The sequence below is a fragment of the Polypterus senegalus genome, chromosome 7, assembly GCF_016835505.1.
Source record: "Polypterus senegalus isolate Bchr_013 chromosome 7, ASM1683550v1, whole genome shotgun sequence".
Taxonomy (NCBI): Eukaryota; Metazoa; Chordata; class Cladistia; order Polypteriformes; family Polypteridae; genus Polypterus; species Polypterus senegalus.
In genome coordinates this window covers 26495158-26512722 of record NC_053160.1, presented here as the reverse complement: position 1 = coordinate 26512722, position 17565 = coordinate 26495158, and the positions used below count along the sequence as shown (strand labels likewise).

The following is a 17565-nucleotide window of genomic DNA, read 5'->3' as shown; positions in this document are numbered from 1 at the left end:
CAGGTTAAGTGATTTCCTCAAGGATTCAAAATTAACTGCAAAGCTTGAGCCTTAGCTACAACCTTATGGTGGCATCCAGTCCAAGTTTGGCTTCTACATTACGCCTAATGATAATGAGCCAAATTTATGCAACCTTATAAAACAGAAAGTGGACACAGAAAAGACAGATGGAGGCAAATCTACAATGAGTTGGCAGACTTCCTGGTGACAGCTTTAGGTAAGCAACAGGTTTACTGTGCTGGCACTTGTACTGTACAACAGCACTACCATGTTAACATTTGCTTTATTTATTCTTTTATTAAGCATTTCTCATTATAAATGTTCACAGAACTCTTTGCATTTATAAATATAGTATACTAGGAGGTTTCCCCTGCTCACTTCTCTCGTCAAACCTCCCCGGCCTGCACTACATGCCAACCACTTCGCGTCTCTGCTACTCGTGTTGTGAAGAGGGGGGCTGAACGGACCCCAAGGAGACACGGTTGCTCCTTCAAAACCCCTCTTAAATGGTAATACAATGGGAAACAAATAAAGTTTTTTTTACCTCCTCTTTGCTCGATCAGCGCGTGCTGCATGATCTCCATCTTGCGCGGCGCTTCAAACATTTAAAAACCTGTAGCAGCTGTCCTACTCTTTGTTTTTTATTTCCGGCCCCGGGCATGGTTAAATCTTTTGCCATGAAGTCCCGTCTCGCGAGACATGAGTCCTTGATATTTTTGACTTTATAATTTAAACATGGAATAAGAATCTGCAAGTCTAACAACATCACAATAAAGGTCGATAAATTCTTAAAAGAATGATACCAAACATATATATGTAGGTTTTAAAATAAGTCCGATTTAAAGCGTGACAAAAAACGTGACATAAAATCATTGCACAAAATCATTGCACTTTTAGGCTTAGAATTTTATATAAATGGAGTAAATTATAATACAGTGTCACACATGCGCATCTGAGGATCACCTTACTCGCTCTGATCAGGTATGTGGCACCAACCAAGGGTGAGAGGGAGAGCTGTCAGGAACTGTCTTGTCTCTTTCCTCCACAGCACAGAGAAAGTGACCCAAGAAGCTGACTGACCACGCCCCTTCACTTTCTCAACTCCCGCCCCTTTCAGTCAAAAACCTACAAAAAGAGCCAGTCCCTGGAAGCGGCGTCTCACTTTGACCCCAATTTGCAGGAGCATGGAGATCACAGTTAGACAAACCCAAGGGATATTTTGCGCTCTAGTGCTCCTGTGTGCCTGTTTATTTAATCACAATGTTTTTTGCTTTGTAAGAGATATTAACCTTCTTAGCGTTAGACCCTCGCATCGCTCGGGCTGTAAAAACCGTGCTAAAAGCATTAGTCCTGAGTGTCACTCGAGCAACAGTATAGATGTGCCTTGCATAAAAATGGCAACAGTATTAGTGGCGAACGTTACGCAGGCAACAGTACAGGGGTGCCTTGCGTAAGCATCAGACCTGAGCGTTACCCGGGCAACAGTGTAGGAGCATCTGCTCCTAGCTTCCTAATGGCTTCTCGTAAGAAACGTCTCTCATCAGCAGTGATGATGACGTGAATCTGTCTTCAGGCATTGAAGTTGAAACGGTCACTGAAACCGAAAGTGATTCTGGGAATCCGAAAGTGACGCTCATGTCACTCACACATGTGCAGTGTGCTGTTCATATTATTATTATTATTATTATACGTTATTATTATTACTTTGTATCATTATTACACTGTACTTTCTACACTTCTGACTTTGTACTTTTAGTGTTTTGTACGTTTTACAGTAGAAGGATGTCATTTTTCACACCAAAAAATGCAACACTTTTTTTTTGAGTGAATGTGACGCAAAGGAAGCAAAATGCTATTTTTAGATTATGATTCCAAACATACAGCAAAGTCAACACAGGAGTTTTTCAAAGCTTAAAAACAGAACATTTTTGAATGGCCTAGCCAGATACCTGATTTAAAAATGACTGAACAGGCCTTCTATATGCCAAACAGAAAACATAAATGAGGTAAGCCCTCAAAACAAGCAGGAGCTGAAGATGACTGCATTAGAGCATCACCAGAGAAGGTCCTCAGTACTTCTTGATGTCTATGAATCACAGGCTTCAAACAGTCACTGCATGCCAGGGATATGAAACAAAGTACCAAATATGACTGCTTTAATAGACTTGCCATTGCTGTGCCCCAAACTTTATTCCATCCATCCATCCATTATCCAACCCATTATATCCTAACTAAAGGCTCACGGGGGTCTGCTGGAGCCAATCCCAGCCAACACAGGGCACAAGGCAGGAAACAAACCCCGGGCAGGGCGCCAGCCCAGTGTAGCCCAAACTTTATGTTGCCCTGAAATACGGATGACTGTGTAGAAAAAGTGTTGTCATTTCCACATGCTGTGACCGAAATGTATGCAAATGGTAAAGTGCAAGGTGCACTTTAATCACATCTGAATTGTTTAATTTGTAATTTTAAACTGTGGAGCAGAGGGGTAAATCAAGGAAAAATGTGTCTTTGTCCCAAATATTAAGGAGGGCACTCTAAATGGGTTTTAATTAAAAATTTGGTTAAAGCAAAAACTTGCACCCACTGCGAACATCCAGGAGCTGAGTACCTCTGTTTTAGTGATTCATTTATTGAAAAAACACATTTAAACAGTCATAAGAATAAGAACTGAAAGTTGCTGTGAAAAAAGCATTAGCACCAAGCAAATCAGTGCACTATAACAATGTTGACAATGACCAGAGCCATAGTGTAATATGAAGCTTCAAGAGCTCCCTGGGATCGGGATAAAAGACAATGCCCAGCCCTAGTTGCTCATTAAACGCCTTCTAAGACCTCCACTACAGTTTAACTTAAAAATGACAGACTAGGAACACACCGGGGATACACTCTGAAGAACCTCCGAACACAACACTACAGTAATTACAACTCCTAGATCACATTCTAACAGCCATCACCTTCTTCAAAGCAAAGGATTTCGCTTGTGGTAAATTCTCCGATTACAATCTTGCCACAAGAGGCAATGCTGATGACCTACAGGTTCACTTCAACATGAGGGATCAGCCAAAAGTGTTTTTACATTAACACAGCAAATAAACTGTAAACAAGAGAAACAGGAACATCTTCATTTTCAGCCAACTGATTGGAATCAATTCTTGCTTATTCCTTCTACCTTTTTCTTTCCCCAACCTTCACACTATCACAGGGGTGCACTATTATGAAAAAAATAATAACTTACTATTATTAACTTTAACAATATAAATCATTTTGATTAAAAGAGCAATAAAAATGCACCCAGTCTTGCCAATAGCATATGCTGTATTCTGGTTATGCACATTACAGTAAAACCTCAAACTTTGTAGGAAAGCACTTTAAAAATTGTTAATACGAAAATGTTAAATTCTGGATTAGATGAAAAATTCAAAATTTAGTGCTTAATAATGTTTCCTTTTTAAAGAAACATTACATTTATCATAAAATTTGTTTCACTATTTTTTAATACAGTAAACTACTGATATTCGAATATTCATCAAATAAAATGTAAGAATAACACAAACATTCCTTTTTTCTCAAATTAAATTTTACTTCTGAAAAAACAGCAATCACCAACATTCACCAGTTCAAAATGTAAAATGTTGGAAATGTTAAAATGGTCCTGCCTTGTGCCCTGTGTTGGCTGGGATTGGCTCCAGCAGACCCCCGTGACCCTGTATTTGGATTCAGCGGGTTAGAAAATGGATGGATGGATGGATGTTAAACTGGGGTTCTGTTGTATCAAAAAAAAACAAAGGTTGCATGTATATGCAAAATTAAAACAGATAAAAATTTAAATGACAAAAATGTATAAGAAGCTGATAGTTCTAATGTAACTGTGTATAAACATATTAAATGTCAGTCAGTCATTTTCTAACCTGCTTAGTCCTATACAGGGAGCCTATCCCATATAGTATAAGCCAAGAGCAAACCCTGGACAGGGCGACATTCCATCGCAGGGCGAACACACACACACATAAAACACACACTAGGGCCGATGTAGCATCGCCAATACATCTAACCTGCTTGTCTTTGGATTGTGGGAGGAAACCAGAGCACCCAGTGGAAACCCACACAGACAAGGAGGGAGGGACACAAACCCTAGTCTCCTTACTGAGAGGCAGCAGCGCTACCACTGCATCACCGTGCCACCCACATTAAATGTAACAACGTGACTATACAGCAAGCTCACCTTGATACATGCTGCTCCTTGATCTGTGGCATCCCCATTCTTAAGGAAAGTATTGTAACTAAAGCCACACTCATTTCAGGAAGCAGCATTGCAAGCACCTGCTTTTCATCGTGTATTCCTCACCAATATAACAAACCGTTATGCTCAGGCATGATTCCATACTTCCACGCCATCATAAATCGATTGTGGTAACATAAAGCGTCGCTTGTTCTGGACTGATTTTAATTTTTGGCCAACTTTTGGAATAATGTAAAGGATAATGAAACTTCTAATGAATAATTGCAGGAGAGGATGACTTCTCCTACTTCAAGTATTGAAACCTTTGACATATCTCCTTAATAGACCTTTCATTTATTCCCCACTATGCAGTGGATTTCTTTTCTTGCTTGACAATTTATTTTTTTTACTATCGGGGCACCAACTGGCAAAGCCCAAAAGTGGAAAAGCACTAACAAAATGTATGAGCGAAACATAACCTTTGGTGTTCTACTCTCCAAATGGGAAATCTGTGCAAAATTTGATGGCGACAGGTTTAATAGTGTTGATTTGCATTCCAGACAAATACATGCAGTGTGACCATGGCAATGCCCGGGGTGGATTTACTGACTAAATTAAGAAGTTAAATATATTCTATGGTCTTTTCCTGTAGAATCGATGCAAAATTTGGCAGAGAGGCTCAACGGTATAGATCTGCATACCAGACAAATGTACAAGCACAGAAACAAACGTTCAGCTTTATATATTAGATTCCCTGGTCTCTCCTCCATATGTAGTAAAACACTTTCATGAGGGCAGACAAACAAAAGTAACCATCAAATTGGCATCATCAGTCACATCCCTTGCTGCTCAACAGCATGGCAAAGTGTTGTTTTATCACTAAACTTTCATGTGGTACCTCATCAAAAGCCTTCTGCAAGTTGAGATAAATAATATCATATGCACATTCCTTATCGTATGCTTTTGTTGCTTCCTTATTGAATTCCAGCATATTAGTGAAATATGACCTTCCTCATCTGAACACATGTTGAGTATTTACTAACACTCCAGTTCTACATGTGTGCTGCTTAATCTTTTCCTTAATAAATTCTTCCATTAAGCTTATTGTCCCATAGCTACTTGGATCGGCTCAATCACACTTTTTATACGATGAGATAATATTTGCCATCTTTCAGTCTTTAGGAATTTCCCCAGTATGCATGGCCTTTGGAAAAATATGTGCTAAGGGTTTACAGTTAGGTCCATAAATATTTGGACAGAGACAACTTTTTTCTAACTTTGGTTCTGTACATTACCACAATGAATTTTAAATGAAACAACTCGGATGCAGTTGAAGTGCAGACTTTCAGCTTTAATTCAGTAAGTGATCAAAACGATTGCATAAAAATGTGATGCAATAAAGCATTTTTTAACATAATCCCTTCATTTCAGGGGCTCAAACGTAATTGGACAATTGACTCAAAGGCTATTTCATGGGCAGGTGTGTTCAAGTCCGTCGTTATGTCATTATCAATTAAGCAGATAAAAGGCCTGGTGTTGATTTCAGGTGTGGTGCTTGCATGTCGAAGATTTTGCTGGGAACAGACAACATGCGGTCAAAGGAGCTCTCTATGCAGGTGAAAGAAGCCATCCTTAAGCTGCGAAAACAGAAAAAACCCATCCAAGAAATTGCTACAATATTACGAGTGGCAAAATCTACAGTTTGGTACATCCTGAGAAAGAAAGCAAGCACTGGTGAACTCAGCAACGCAAAAAGACCTGGACGTCCACAGAAGACAACAGTGGTGGATGATCACAGAATCATTTCCATGGTGAAGAGAAACCCCTTTACAACCAAGTGAACAACACTCTCCAGGGGGTCGGCGTATCGATATCCAAGTCTACCATAAAGAGAAGACTGCATGAAAGTAAATACAGAGGATGCGCTGCAAGGTGCAAGCCACTCATAAGCCTCAAGAATAGAAAGGCTAGATTTGACTTTGCAAAAGAACATCTAAAAAAAGCCAGCACAGTTCTTGAAAAACATTCTTTGGACAGATGAAACCAAGATCAACCTCTACCAGAACGATGGCAATAAAAAGGTATGGCGAAGGCGTGGAACAACTCATTATCCAAAGTATAGCACATCATCAGTAAAACACGGTGGAGGCAGTGTGATGGCTTGGGCGTGCATGGCTGCCAGTGGCACTGGGACACTAGTGTTTACTGATGATGTGACACAGGACAGAAGCAGCTGAATGAATTCTGAGGTGTTCAGAGACATACTGTCTGCTCAAATCCAGCTAAATGCAGTCAAATTGATTGGGTGGCGTTTCTGTATACAGATGGACAATGACCCAAAACATACAGCCAAAGCAACGCAGGAGTTTATTAAAGCAAAGAAGTGGAAAATTCTTGAATGGTCAAGTCAGTCTCCTGATCTTAACCCAACTGAGCAGGCATTTCACTTGTTGAAGACTAAAATTCAGACAGAAAGGCCCACAAACAAACAGCAAATGAAAGCCGCTGCAGTAAAGGCCTGGCAGAGTATTAGAAATGAACATTTTATTTCCAGTTATTTAATTTGTCCAATTACTTTTGAGCCCCTGAAATAAAGGTGTTAAAAAAATGCTCTAGTTGCCTCACATTTTTATGTAATCGTTTTGTTCAACCCACTGAATTAAAGCTGAAAGTCTGCACTTCAACTGCATCTGAGTTGTTTCATTTAAAATTCATTGTGGTAATGTACAGAACCAAAATTAGAAAAAAGTTGTCTCTGTCCAAATATTTATGGACCTAACTGTATATATATACTAACTTCCTGCCTTAAATGTTATCTAGCCCTGGTGATTTGTCAGATTGCTGCCTATTTAATCTAAACAGCACTTCTCCCTCTATAATTTCTAAATCACTCAGTACATCCTTAGTAATCCCTGTTACTTTTGGAAGATTGTCACCCTATTCATATTTATAAAATACTAGCTGTGTAAACCCATGCTGTAAAAAGCCCAAGGTTTCCTAGAAACTATTGAAATCGTCAGAAAAAAATTGAAATATAAAGATGTCAGGTAATTAAAAGGAACTACTCTGGGCATCTCTCACCTAGGAGGTTTCATTTTACCGATGTGCTCGCCTCGCTTTAGCGGCTAAGCAAGTGAATCTTTCTTTGGAGGTTTTGTTTTGCCGACATGCTGGCCTCGCTTGTGTATTAGCGGCTAAGTGAGTTTCTGTTTCCTCGGAGGTGGAGCCCTTAACCCAACTCCACCTCTCACCTCCAGGCAGGACAGACAGACACACTTCCACGCGTAGACATTTATATATAAGACAATACAATGCAAGCTGAAAGCATTTACTAATTCACTGTCTGTATAACTCACCTTTAACAATCCTAATACTCTTCATCTTTAAACTCTTCATCCTACTTGACTGTTTTTTCACTACTAAAATAGTGAAAGAAACTCTCTTGCCTTTTTTGTAATATTTATCTCCAACAGCCTTGTAGCTTTTCTAATATGCTTTTTCGCACTCATGTTCTGTAATACCCTACGGATAGCAATGCAGTTACTAGTTCTCTGCCGACACAGGTAATGCACAGTTGTTATAATAAAATGTCTCCAAACACTGACCCTAAATTGCACTTGGAGGACCCTATGAAATGAAGTCTTTGGACATTCACGGTACCCTAGGTGTTATCTTCTGTGCATTTTACCTTTTTGTTGTCTGTGTTTATTGTTTTTTTGTGTTTTCTTTGTAATGGTCTATTTTGGTTTCACATTGGTTAACTGTCTTTGTTTAGTGTTATTATTAGTTTATTTCTTTGTTAATTGTTTAATTTGGCTTTATAATGAGTCACCAGTTGAGATAATTGCCCTCAGGTGCTGCAGCTTGATTTGAAATAATTGTTAGTCTGCCACTCTTCCTGCGGTGAGGTATTAGTTAGCTACTCTTTGCTGTCTTTTCCTCCACTTCTGTCTTTTGCTTCATTACGGTTTTGAGGTTTTTTTGGAACATATTTCAGTTTTTGACTTTTGGACTATGTTATTAGTTTTCTAAAATTTAGATTTTAGCTAGTTCGTATCTGGATTTGTCTCTGTAATTGTGACCTTTTGGCATTATGGTATTTTGTATTTTTGCCCCTTTTTTGTATTTTGTCCATATTTAAGAATTTATTATTAGTTTTGTATTTTATTTTACAGTTGTATGTTTTCTTTATATTTCCATTTATTTGCTGAGCAGATTCCTTTATCAGAAGCAACCTACAAAAGAGGTCAAAATAATCAACTAAACATCAGTCTGAAGACTGTTTTGGAATAAGTGCTATTGGACAAGGGTACATACTGATCACCACAAGTGAATTTAGTTTCTTGTGTTAGGTCTTTCCTTTTCTTTTTGATTTTCATTCGTTTTATTGAATCCTTTAAATTTTTTATATTTGGTTATTATTTTGTTGCTTTGTATATTGCATTAACTGAATCTTTGGTATGACTTAATGTTTGATTAATAAATTAATTTAATTACATTCTTTGTGTGTCCAGGGTTTTTACCATGACAGTTTCCCTTTCCTGTTGCATTTTGCAAGACAAAACATAGCACTAGACGCGACAACTGGATGTCTACAAAATGCCACTCTCGCTGACACTGTAGTCTGTAAAAGCAACTCTGCATGGATGGAATGATTCAGATACACACCACTTATCTACAGTAGTCAGCAGGGCATAGAATGAATATTCTGGTCACTCTTTTAAAACAGAGCAAGTCCTTGAATAAGTCACTGTTGCCAGTGCACACCAATCTGCCTGTTTTGTAACACATCGACAATCTGCTGGATATGCAAGTTTTCATCTTTAACCAAACAAAAGCAGAAGGAAAGCCACCCTGGGATTTCCACTGTCAATGATTTCAAAAGGACTGGGATGTGTTGGGAATTAGGAATGTTACACAGAATGTATAATAAAACACAAAGCAAAGCTAAAGGTCATGCCACTATGCTGTACTGAGCCTGTTTGAATTTGTAAGGTGCCACTGTCATAGGAGAGAAGAAAGAATGACCCACTGGTAGACAGACAGTTCTTCTTACCTGAAAAACGTTACTCAGAATAAAAGAAAAAACACTATAACTGTACTTTTATATGCATGTATGATTGGGATGTGCCTTTTAAAAAGATATTTTAACATGTGTTAAATACTTATAAAGAGGCACAGTGGCACTGGGTGAACTGGTTTTCTTTATACATCCACGTAGATTACATTAATTGGCAACTCTGGGTGAGAGTGGGTGTATTTTAATGTTGAATCTGTATTGAAATACTGACTAACTATACCAACTTTTTGAACCTCAGTACTGGTACTGGTACCTAACGTCTAAAAGCTGCTTCATTCCCACTGCCCATTAACACGTGCCCCTCCTTGTTCTACTGCACAATATTGTTCTTCTCTGCTGCAACACAGTATGTAAACCACTCAGAGAAGCTGGTGGGCACCAAAATTGGGTGCAAGGTGCTATAAGCATAGGGTTTTCCTCCAGTACAGAAATTAATGACAAGCTGGTACTGTACCCTTTTAAAAATGTAGTGTTTTGGTACTTTTTCAGTAATGGTATATAGCATAACCCCAGTCTATGTATGCTAGCTGGTAGCTAGTGATGGTCATTTCATTGCTTTCAGTACAAATGAGGAAGTAAGTTCAGACCACACATGGCCTTCTGTTGGAATACACTAGTTCAGAAAATGAATGAATGAGCAAAATCATCTGTACCTATATCACACACACACACACACACATACATATATATATATATACATTCTCAAGCAGTTTACCTTAAGAAAAACTCAAACCCCAATAACTTTGCGGAGATTTGCTGCCACCTCATTTTTTTGCTTTACCACCACAAGCTTTCAATATAGATTTATATGGGGGGTTGGCATTGTTGCCTCATGGTTTCAATTCTGGACTCAGATCTGAGGATTCTCAACTGGCTGGGCATGAGTAGGGGCAGGGAGATACTTAATGATGCGTGCACTTGAGGACACTGCTGCTATGCAAGCAGTGTACTGACTATACTCACGTGCAACATCATCATGGTGAAAAAGCAACATCTTGTTTCGCTGTGTTGTGAGTTGAGGGATAAATATATTAAAAATAAAAATTCGTTGCATTCTGATGCTGTTGTGAAGGTGAAAAAAAAAGTGGCAACAGTGATAGAGATGGTATGTGAGACCTTTAAAAGTATTGTGTCGTTATGATGGGGAATATGCAATGCTTGTATTGCCTATGCAAGTAATGGATGAAGAAAAGCAAATTTGCATGTCAGCATTTAAGTTTGATGATTTGCTTCACCGCATTGAGCCATTTATCCAACATCTAAGCATGCAGGTTGATCTTGTTGGAGCTACAGTGCAGCTTGCCGCCACATGTTGATAGTAAAGAATGGTGCCAACGTCACGTATCAAAACTTGAACACGCACATCACCCATATTTTGCGCATTTGTCGCATTAATTTCTGAGGATGTGCTCAGAGGACGCGTCAAAGGAATGCTGGGAATGCATGGCAGCCATGATGTATGCGTGTAAGCGTACTGAACATGAACTATAAACCGGCCCTTAGCGTTGTTCTGTAATCGATTGCACTCTGGAATCAACCTTCTCCAATGTTGTATCCAATGCCCCCAGCAACTCTGAGGTGCGTACGTGTGTTAAAAAATGGATGGTTGGATATTTTACATAATAGGTGGCATGAAAGACAAATGGTTAGTGCTGATACCTCATAGATTCAGAATCCCATGTCTGTGTGATTTTCCTTCCAAATTCCTAAAGTCTATGTTAGGTTACCTGTCAAACAGTGAGGTACAGCGGCTAACTCACTGAATTTTAAATCATAACTTGCTATTTCAATTTATTCCTCTGCCTCACTTTATGATATTAGCACAAACATAGAATGTGCAAACTGCGTACAGAAATGACTCAATGCTGTATTCAAACCGAGGACGCTGGACCTATCAGGTAGCTTTGCTAACCACTGTGCCACACTGCTGCCCATCAATTTTAAAAAAAGTAGAAATTGCTACTAACAGAATTATAGAAAAATAAATGTTCAGCCCTTGTGTCAATAAGGCAATGACACACTGCTGAAGCTAATGTTTTTTTTTTTTATGAGCAAAGTAAATTTTTCTCATACAACAGACAGTTGTGTTCCTCTGGATCCCCTGACACTACACGACACATCAGAGAGCTGTGATTCACAGATGAAAAGCAGCACGCACTCTTAAGAATCTTTACACTTTAAGGCTCTTTCTCTTTGGGAACATTGTGTGAGATTAGGCTGTAATGTACAGTACCACACAAACCATCTGCTATCAAATTACAGTCCGGATGCGTCCCCGGTGAAAACGTCAAGCAGATCACATACAGCAAAGGGTGAGACTCATGAATTACCTGAGTCAGCATCATATTATTAACTTGAAACTGAAGCAGAAAGGCCCATGGAGTATTGGTTACTTTAAAATGCCACCCATTTCCAGCCACTCGGAGCCAATTATTTTCTGTAAATAAACTGTCACATGAGTGTAAGGTAAAAGATTCAGCAGCAGATGTGTATAATATTAAATGAAGCAATAGACAGGGGGTTTAATCACGAAGTACAGCAATCCCAAAGTAATCTGTAATGCAAGGCTGGCATATCCTTTCAATTATTCTTACTGTATAAAGAGGACAGGGTGTGCATGGAAGCACAGTGCTAGGCACAGCAGCCCTAAGGATCCAATGACCTGGATTTGAATTCCAGCTTGACAGCTGTCTATGTGCAGTTTTCAGATTCAACCTGGGTTTTTCACTGGGTATTCCATGCTTCCTTTCAGCTACAAAAGACATGCTGCTCAGGCAAACTAGAGAGTCAAGTCAAGTCAAGTTGGGGAGCATGCACTCACCACACGACAAAACAACTTGGGATCCCAGTTGACAACCCCCCACGCCCTACGAAAAATGACCCTCTATCTGCCACAGCCAGGTGTTTTACGTGGGCGACCCCTTGGCTTGGTCCAGCCACTCGGGTCTCCAACAAGGGGGATCCTACGAGCCCTATCACCCTCGGGGAATCGCGCCACATGACCGTAGTGCTGTAACTGATGCTCCCTCACATTGCAGGTAATGTGCTTCATTCGGGACTCCATGAGCAACCGCTCACTTGACACAAAGTCAAACCAACGATACCCAAGGATTTTCCAGAGAGACACAGTACCAAAGGAGTCCAATCTTCGACTCAGGTCACTAGATGGCATCCATGTCTCGCAAACTCATAGCAAGACAGGACTCTAAAGACTTGGACCTTTGTCCTTTTGCATAGATATCGGGAGTGCCACACACCCTTTCCAGCGACCTCATGACAATCCCCTAAGGCTCTCCCAATCCATGAGCAGCCTCTCATTCAACACAAAGTCAAACCAACTTTTTTAGAGAGTCTAAACTGGCATAATTTGTGGTGTGCGTGAGTGGGCTCTACAATGGACTATTCAAGGCTGTTCTTGCCTTGCACCCACACTGCTGCCATGATATCTAAAAATATCCAAATTTTATTATGTGATATCATCTACTGTTAAATTCTGCTCCATACTTCTAAAATATTTATTATTATGCTATATTAAGGATTTGTTCTGTTCTGTGTATTGTATTGTATTGACCCCCTTCTTTTGACACCCACTGCACTCCCAACCTACCTGGAAAGGGGTCTCTCTTTGAACTGCCTTTCCCAAGGTTTCTCCCATTTTTCCCTACAAGGTTTTTTTTTGGGAGTTTTTCTTTGTCTTCTCAGAGAGTCGAGGCTGGGGGGCTGTCAAGAGGCAGGGCCTGTTAAAGCCCATTGCGGCACTTCCTGTGTGATTTTGGGCTATAGAAAAATAAACTGTATTGTATTGTATTGTATATTCACTAGCTATCCGAGCGTGAATTGGATCTTGAATATTTCTGAACGTAGAAGCGAGTCTGGAGGACTGTTACAAAAGCCATCACAACCACCAGGCTGACTGGCTCTTATTAGGCTCAACTAGCCAACAAACCAGTGAAGAGGGAAGAAGTACTTGCTGTTAAAGTGAATGAAATGTATCTAAACGTCAAATAAAACAGCATGATGAATTTGAAGATTAAGGTTTCATGCTCATCCAGTTTTTCAACAGATCCTCTTCACCTTTCCTCTTCTAATCAAGTCAGCACTACATGTGTAATAAACACCAAAAACCTCATTCTGCACACTGAATCCTACAGCAGACATTACCATCACAAACTATTACATAAGGGGGAAAAAGCACATTAGAATAATGAAGAATGTCACCCAACATGAAAGTCTTTCGATCTTTCAAAAATGTCACAGCTACTGAATTTATAATGCATTTTCTTTCGCATAAACAATAAAATTAGGAAAGTCTGCACCCAGATTGGCTCACACATTACACAAAAATAAGCAGGAGTTTAATTTAAACAACACAGGCAAGCATCTTACACTTTCTCAACTACATAGTCTGACCCCTTAACACTTTTTAAACTCTCCATTTATTGTCCTTTATATAAAACCAGTAACGATAACGTGCAGTGAATACACTTGACTTGAGCGTTCCTAGTTTTCGTCCTCTTTCTCTGTACGTTTACCATTCGTTTGTTTAGAGGTTGATGCGCTTGCTGTTTCCTGAGCAGCTCTTCTTTTCTCCACCCTAGCGGTCCGCTTCTTCTCTTCTTTCCTTGGCGTCTTTTCGCGTTAAAACCGATTAAGTCGGTGTTTGTGTTGCAATTACTTGTTTTTTCTTAATTTTTCACTTAAGCTGACATTAAAGTGTTCAATCTGCCTCAAGAATGATTTAAGATATGAAGAGGTAGGGAATGAGAACGGTGCCCGTACGTGTGTGCCGAGAGTTGATTCTACTATAAAATAAAATAAAAAGAGGAATAACCTTGGAGGTCAATCATGACCCTGAAAGCGGATAGCAGACGTCACATAGTATATGTGTGTCAAATTTCAGGTCAATCGGTCAAACGGTTTGCGAGCTCCAGGTGATTTAAAATCCTGGACAGACAATGAACAGCCACGGTAGAGTATTATATATAAAGACGTAACACAAAAAGTGTTGTCTGCAAAGTTTTATAAAATAAAGATTAAGTGTAGAAGCAAACCATATCAACTGAAAGAATCACATTTTTCAAAAATCTGCTTACGTTATTTACCTTCTGACCCAAAAAAGGATGTTTTTCATAAACAGAATATTGATATATAAAACATAAATGTGCAGGAATGGAAAAAGTGTTGCAACTGTAATGCGCAAAGAAATATCACACATAACATAATATCAACTTAGAAATGACTCACTTTTAGCAAAAGTTACTTAAGCAATACATTTGGGTATAATGTACACTAATATACACACAGCATATACTGTATAGATAAATATTTATATGTGTGTGTATTTCCAATATTCCTTGTACATATGAGGTACCTATTAGTGCCTATTACGGGCACATGGGCAGTATGGTGGCACAGTGGTTAACATGGCTGCCTCACAGACACTCAGGGTTCAGATCCTGAATCAGGTCAATGTGTGTCCACGTGAGCTTTTCCTTTACAAAGTCTTGCCCATATCTGAAACATCTGCACGCTCTATTCATCAGCAATCCTAAACTGATGAGTGTATTATTATTACTATTATTATGTACTGATTTGCCTGACACCTTTATCCAAGGCAACGTATAACATTTGAGATACAATAGGTTACATTTCTTTTCTGTACTCCATCTGGAGCACAGGCAGGTGAAGTGACTTGGTCATGGTCACACAGCATGAGTAGTGGGATTTGAGTGTACCCTCCAATGCAATGTACTGACACTCTATTCAGAGTCACTTTGATGCTGCCAGGGTAGGCTCCAGCCTCCATATGACTCTGATTTGGACTAAAATAGCTTGAAAATGTTTTACATTTCCTGGACCAATTCCGAGGTGCCAATCAGCCTCACCTACATGTGTCTGAGATGTAGGAGGAAAGCCACAGCACCCCACACAGATATGGGAAGAATGTGTGAAATAGCGAAGGGGAGCAAATTCAAACCCAGGACCCTAGAGCTGTGAGGTAGTAATGCTAATCACTGTGCCACTCGGAAATACCTTATATACTATATAACAGTACACAATGTATATTCCCATACATACTGTATATAGTATATGCCTGTATAAAATATAAAGATATATTGTATATGTGTGAGTGTGTGTGCACCTTGTAATGGACTGGAGCCCTTGTTTGGCGTTTGTTTCCACGTTGAGCCTGATGCTTGCTGGAATAAGCTCCAACTTCCCAGCAACCCTGTCACCCAGCTTTTTAAGCAGGATTAAAAATGTATATATAAATGTATTTATTTATTTAAACGTAGACTCATGAGCACACGTTTAAATACACACATCAGTGTTTATCTATAAAATATATGCATATTTGAATGTGTACAAATACTGTACCTATACACATGCATGTATGCACAATACCTATAAATTATATATGTGTGCATACTGTATGTGGACACATACATTACAGCGCCACTATTTTCATCCCCACACTCTGACATTCATGACACATCATATATAAACCTTAAAGCACACTGTATTTTTGCGTGTTCACATGTGTTAACAATTTAAACAGTACTGTATATTTATGTACCAAAATACCACAAAAAACATAACAGTAACTCTAGAAATCTGAGCTTGCACTGAAAGGCCAGCTCTGCCCCACAATTCGAAAAGCAATCGGCGAAACAACCTACCCCATTTTTGCTTGGCCAGGACGCGCAGGCGGCGGTCCGTGCAGCCGTGGGCGAGCAGAGGGTTCCTTTGAGCCGAAGTGGGCGCTTTAGTTACTTTCCGTTGTATTGCACGGTTTCCAGTGGGCTGCGATGCAGGCGGTAGGAGACGATCCTTCAGCGGCACATCGCGCTTTGTCCACGGCTCCCTTGGGTGCTGTACTGTGGCAGCTGACGCTTCTTCACTTGCGCCTGCCCTTCTGCAGGAGGGGAGACATTCCTTCGACAACGGAGACCTGACTATTTTTGCAAAAGGTGAAAAATGCAGGAAGGCGTGGGCATGCTCGCTGCGTTATTCACCGCTGTAAATATCCATTCATAAGAATAATGACGATGTGATGATGAGGATGACAGACCCTGCAACGACCTCCGAGGCAGACAGATTTCTCGATCCTACAGGAGTGCCATCTCGCCTTTACGGGAAGTAAACACGCAGTTAAAATGGACTCGTGGAGCAGGTTGCACTGTCTGTGTGCCGACCGGCCAGCGCCAGCGCGTCCTCTGATCTCCAAATGACCCTTAAATATCTCCTCGGGGTGTCCCCGCACCGCGCTCTTGCGCGACACCCTGTGCTCTATTTAGTTTCCAAAAGAGGAACCTGTGCCGAAAGCCTAGGGGCATTGCCCGTCTGGAAGAATGCAAGAGCGATTGCCAGCGCGCCTCAAACCTAGCGAAAGATTCCTGTTTTAGTCCCCTTCCTCCTTCATTCGAGATTGCAGCGCGCTTATCTCGTAGCATCAAAATGCCCCCCGGCCATAACAGAACGCGCGGTCACATGGAGACGGTACCCATCCGGGATGCATGTAGCGACGTTCACCTGAGTCGTCCTCTGCGAAGCTCCTTCACTCGTCCCCGTTCTTTCACGTTGGCAGGGCTGCTGCATTCATGCCTCCATCACCCGTTGCATTTCCACAAACCACGCATCCAAGCAGGCAAGCATCGTCTAGCTCTCGTTTATTGCGCAACCGCTTCCAGTTTGTTCCACTGTTTGTCTGTCGGCAACGCTTTGACGGGCAGCTTAGCCACAAAAGCGCTACCGTGAGCCGTAGGTTGATTTGAAGCAGCTCAATTCTGATAGGCACGGTCTAACACCCATCAGCAGGCTCTTCCTTCGTTCCAGCGGTGTGACTAGCAATTGCTGTCTCCATCCTCCGCTCACTGGCGTGTTAAATAGGCCGACGTCATCACACCACCCACCGCACTGACGTCACCATATGCTCCAGGGACTGACATCACTCTCGTCAAGAGCGTGACGTCTAACAACCTCAGGAAGTATTACTATAAAGAGAGAGATCATGCAAATGAGCGAACCTGGGAGACGCGAAGCTGTTTTTCATAGCATTCTAAAATTAAATCACAAACTAAAGATGTAAGGGCGTTAGTTATGAACGCAGCAGAACAAATCTAACAGTGTTAACTTAATACACTGAGTTACACACAATGACCGGTGTCATTGGCTCCTGCCTATGCCCAGTGCTACTAGAGTGGGCTGAAGTTCCCTGAAACTCTAAAATTGGATTGAGTAGGTTGACGTGACAAGCTTCACACAT

The 17565-nt window shown here is 40.5% G+C and overlaps 1 protein-coding gene across 1 annotated transcript in view; it reads right to left on the bottom strand.

The window, feature by feature from the left end:
- The window catches only part of homer1b (homer scaffold protein 1b), a 254861-nt gene extending 237705 nt beyond the window's left edge, over window positions 1-17156 (bottom strand). Inside the window, exon 1 of the mRNA XM_039758379.1 lies at window positions 15980-17156. Within this exon, the coding sequence (XP_039614313.1) occupies window positions 15980-15984 (5 nt within the window). The 5' untranslated portion in view covers window positions 15985-17156. The remainder of the gene's footprint in view (window positions 1-15979) is intronic.
- Between the last annotated feature and the right edge of the window lie 409 nt (window positions 17157-17565).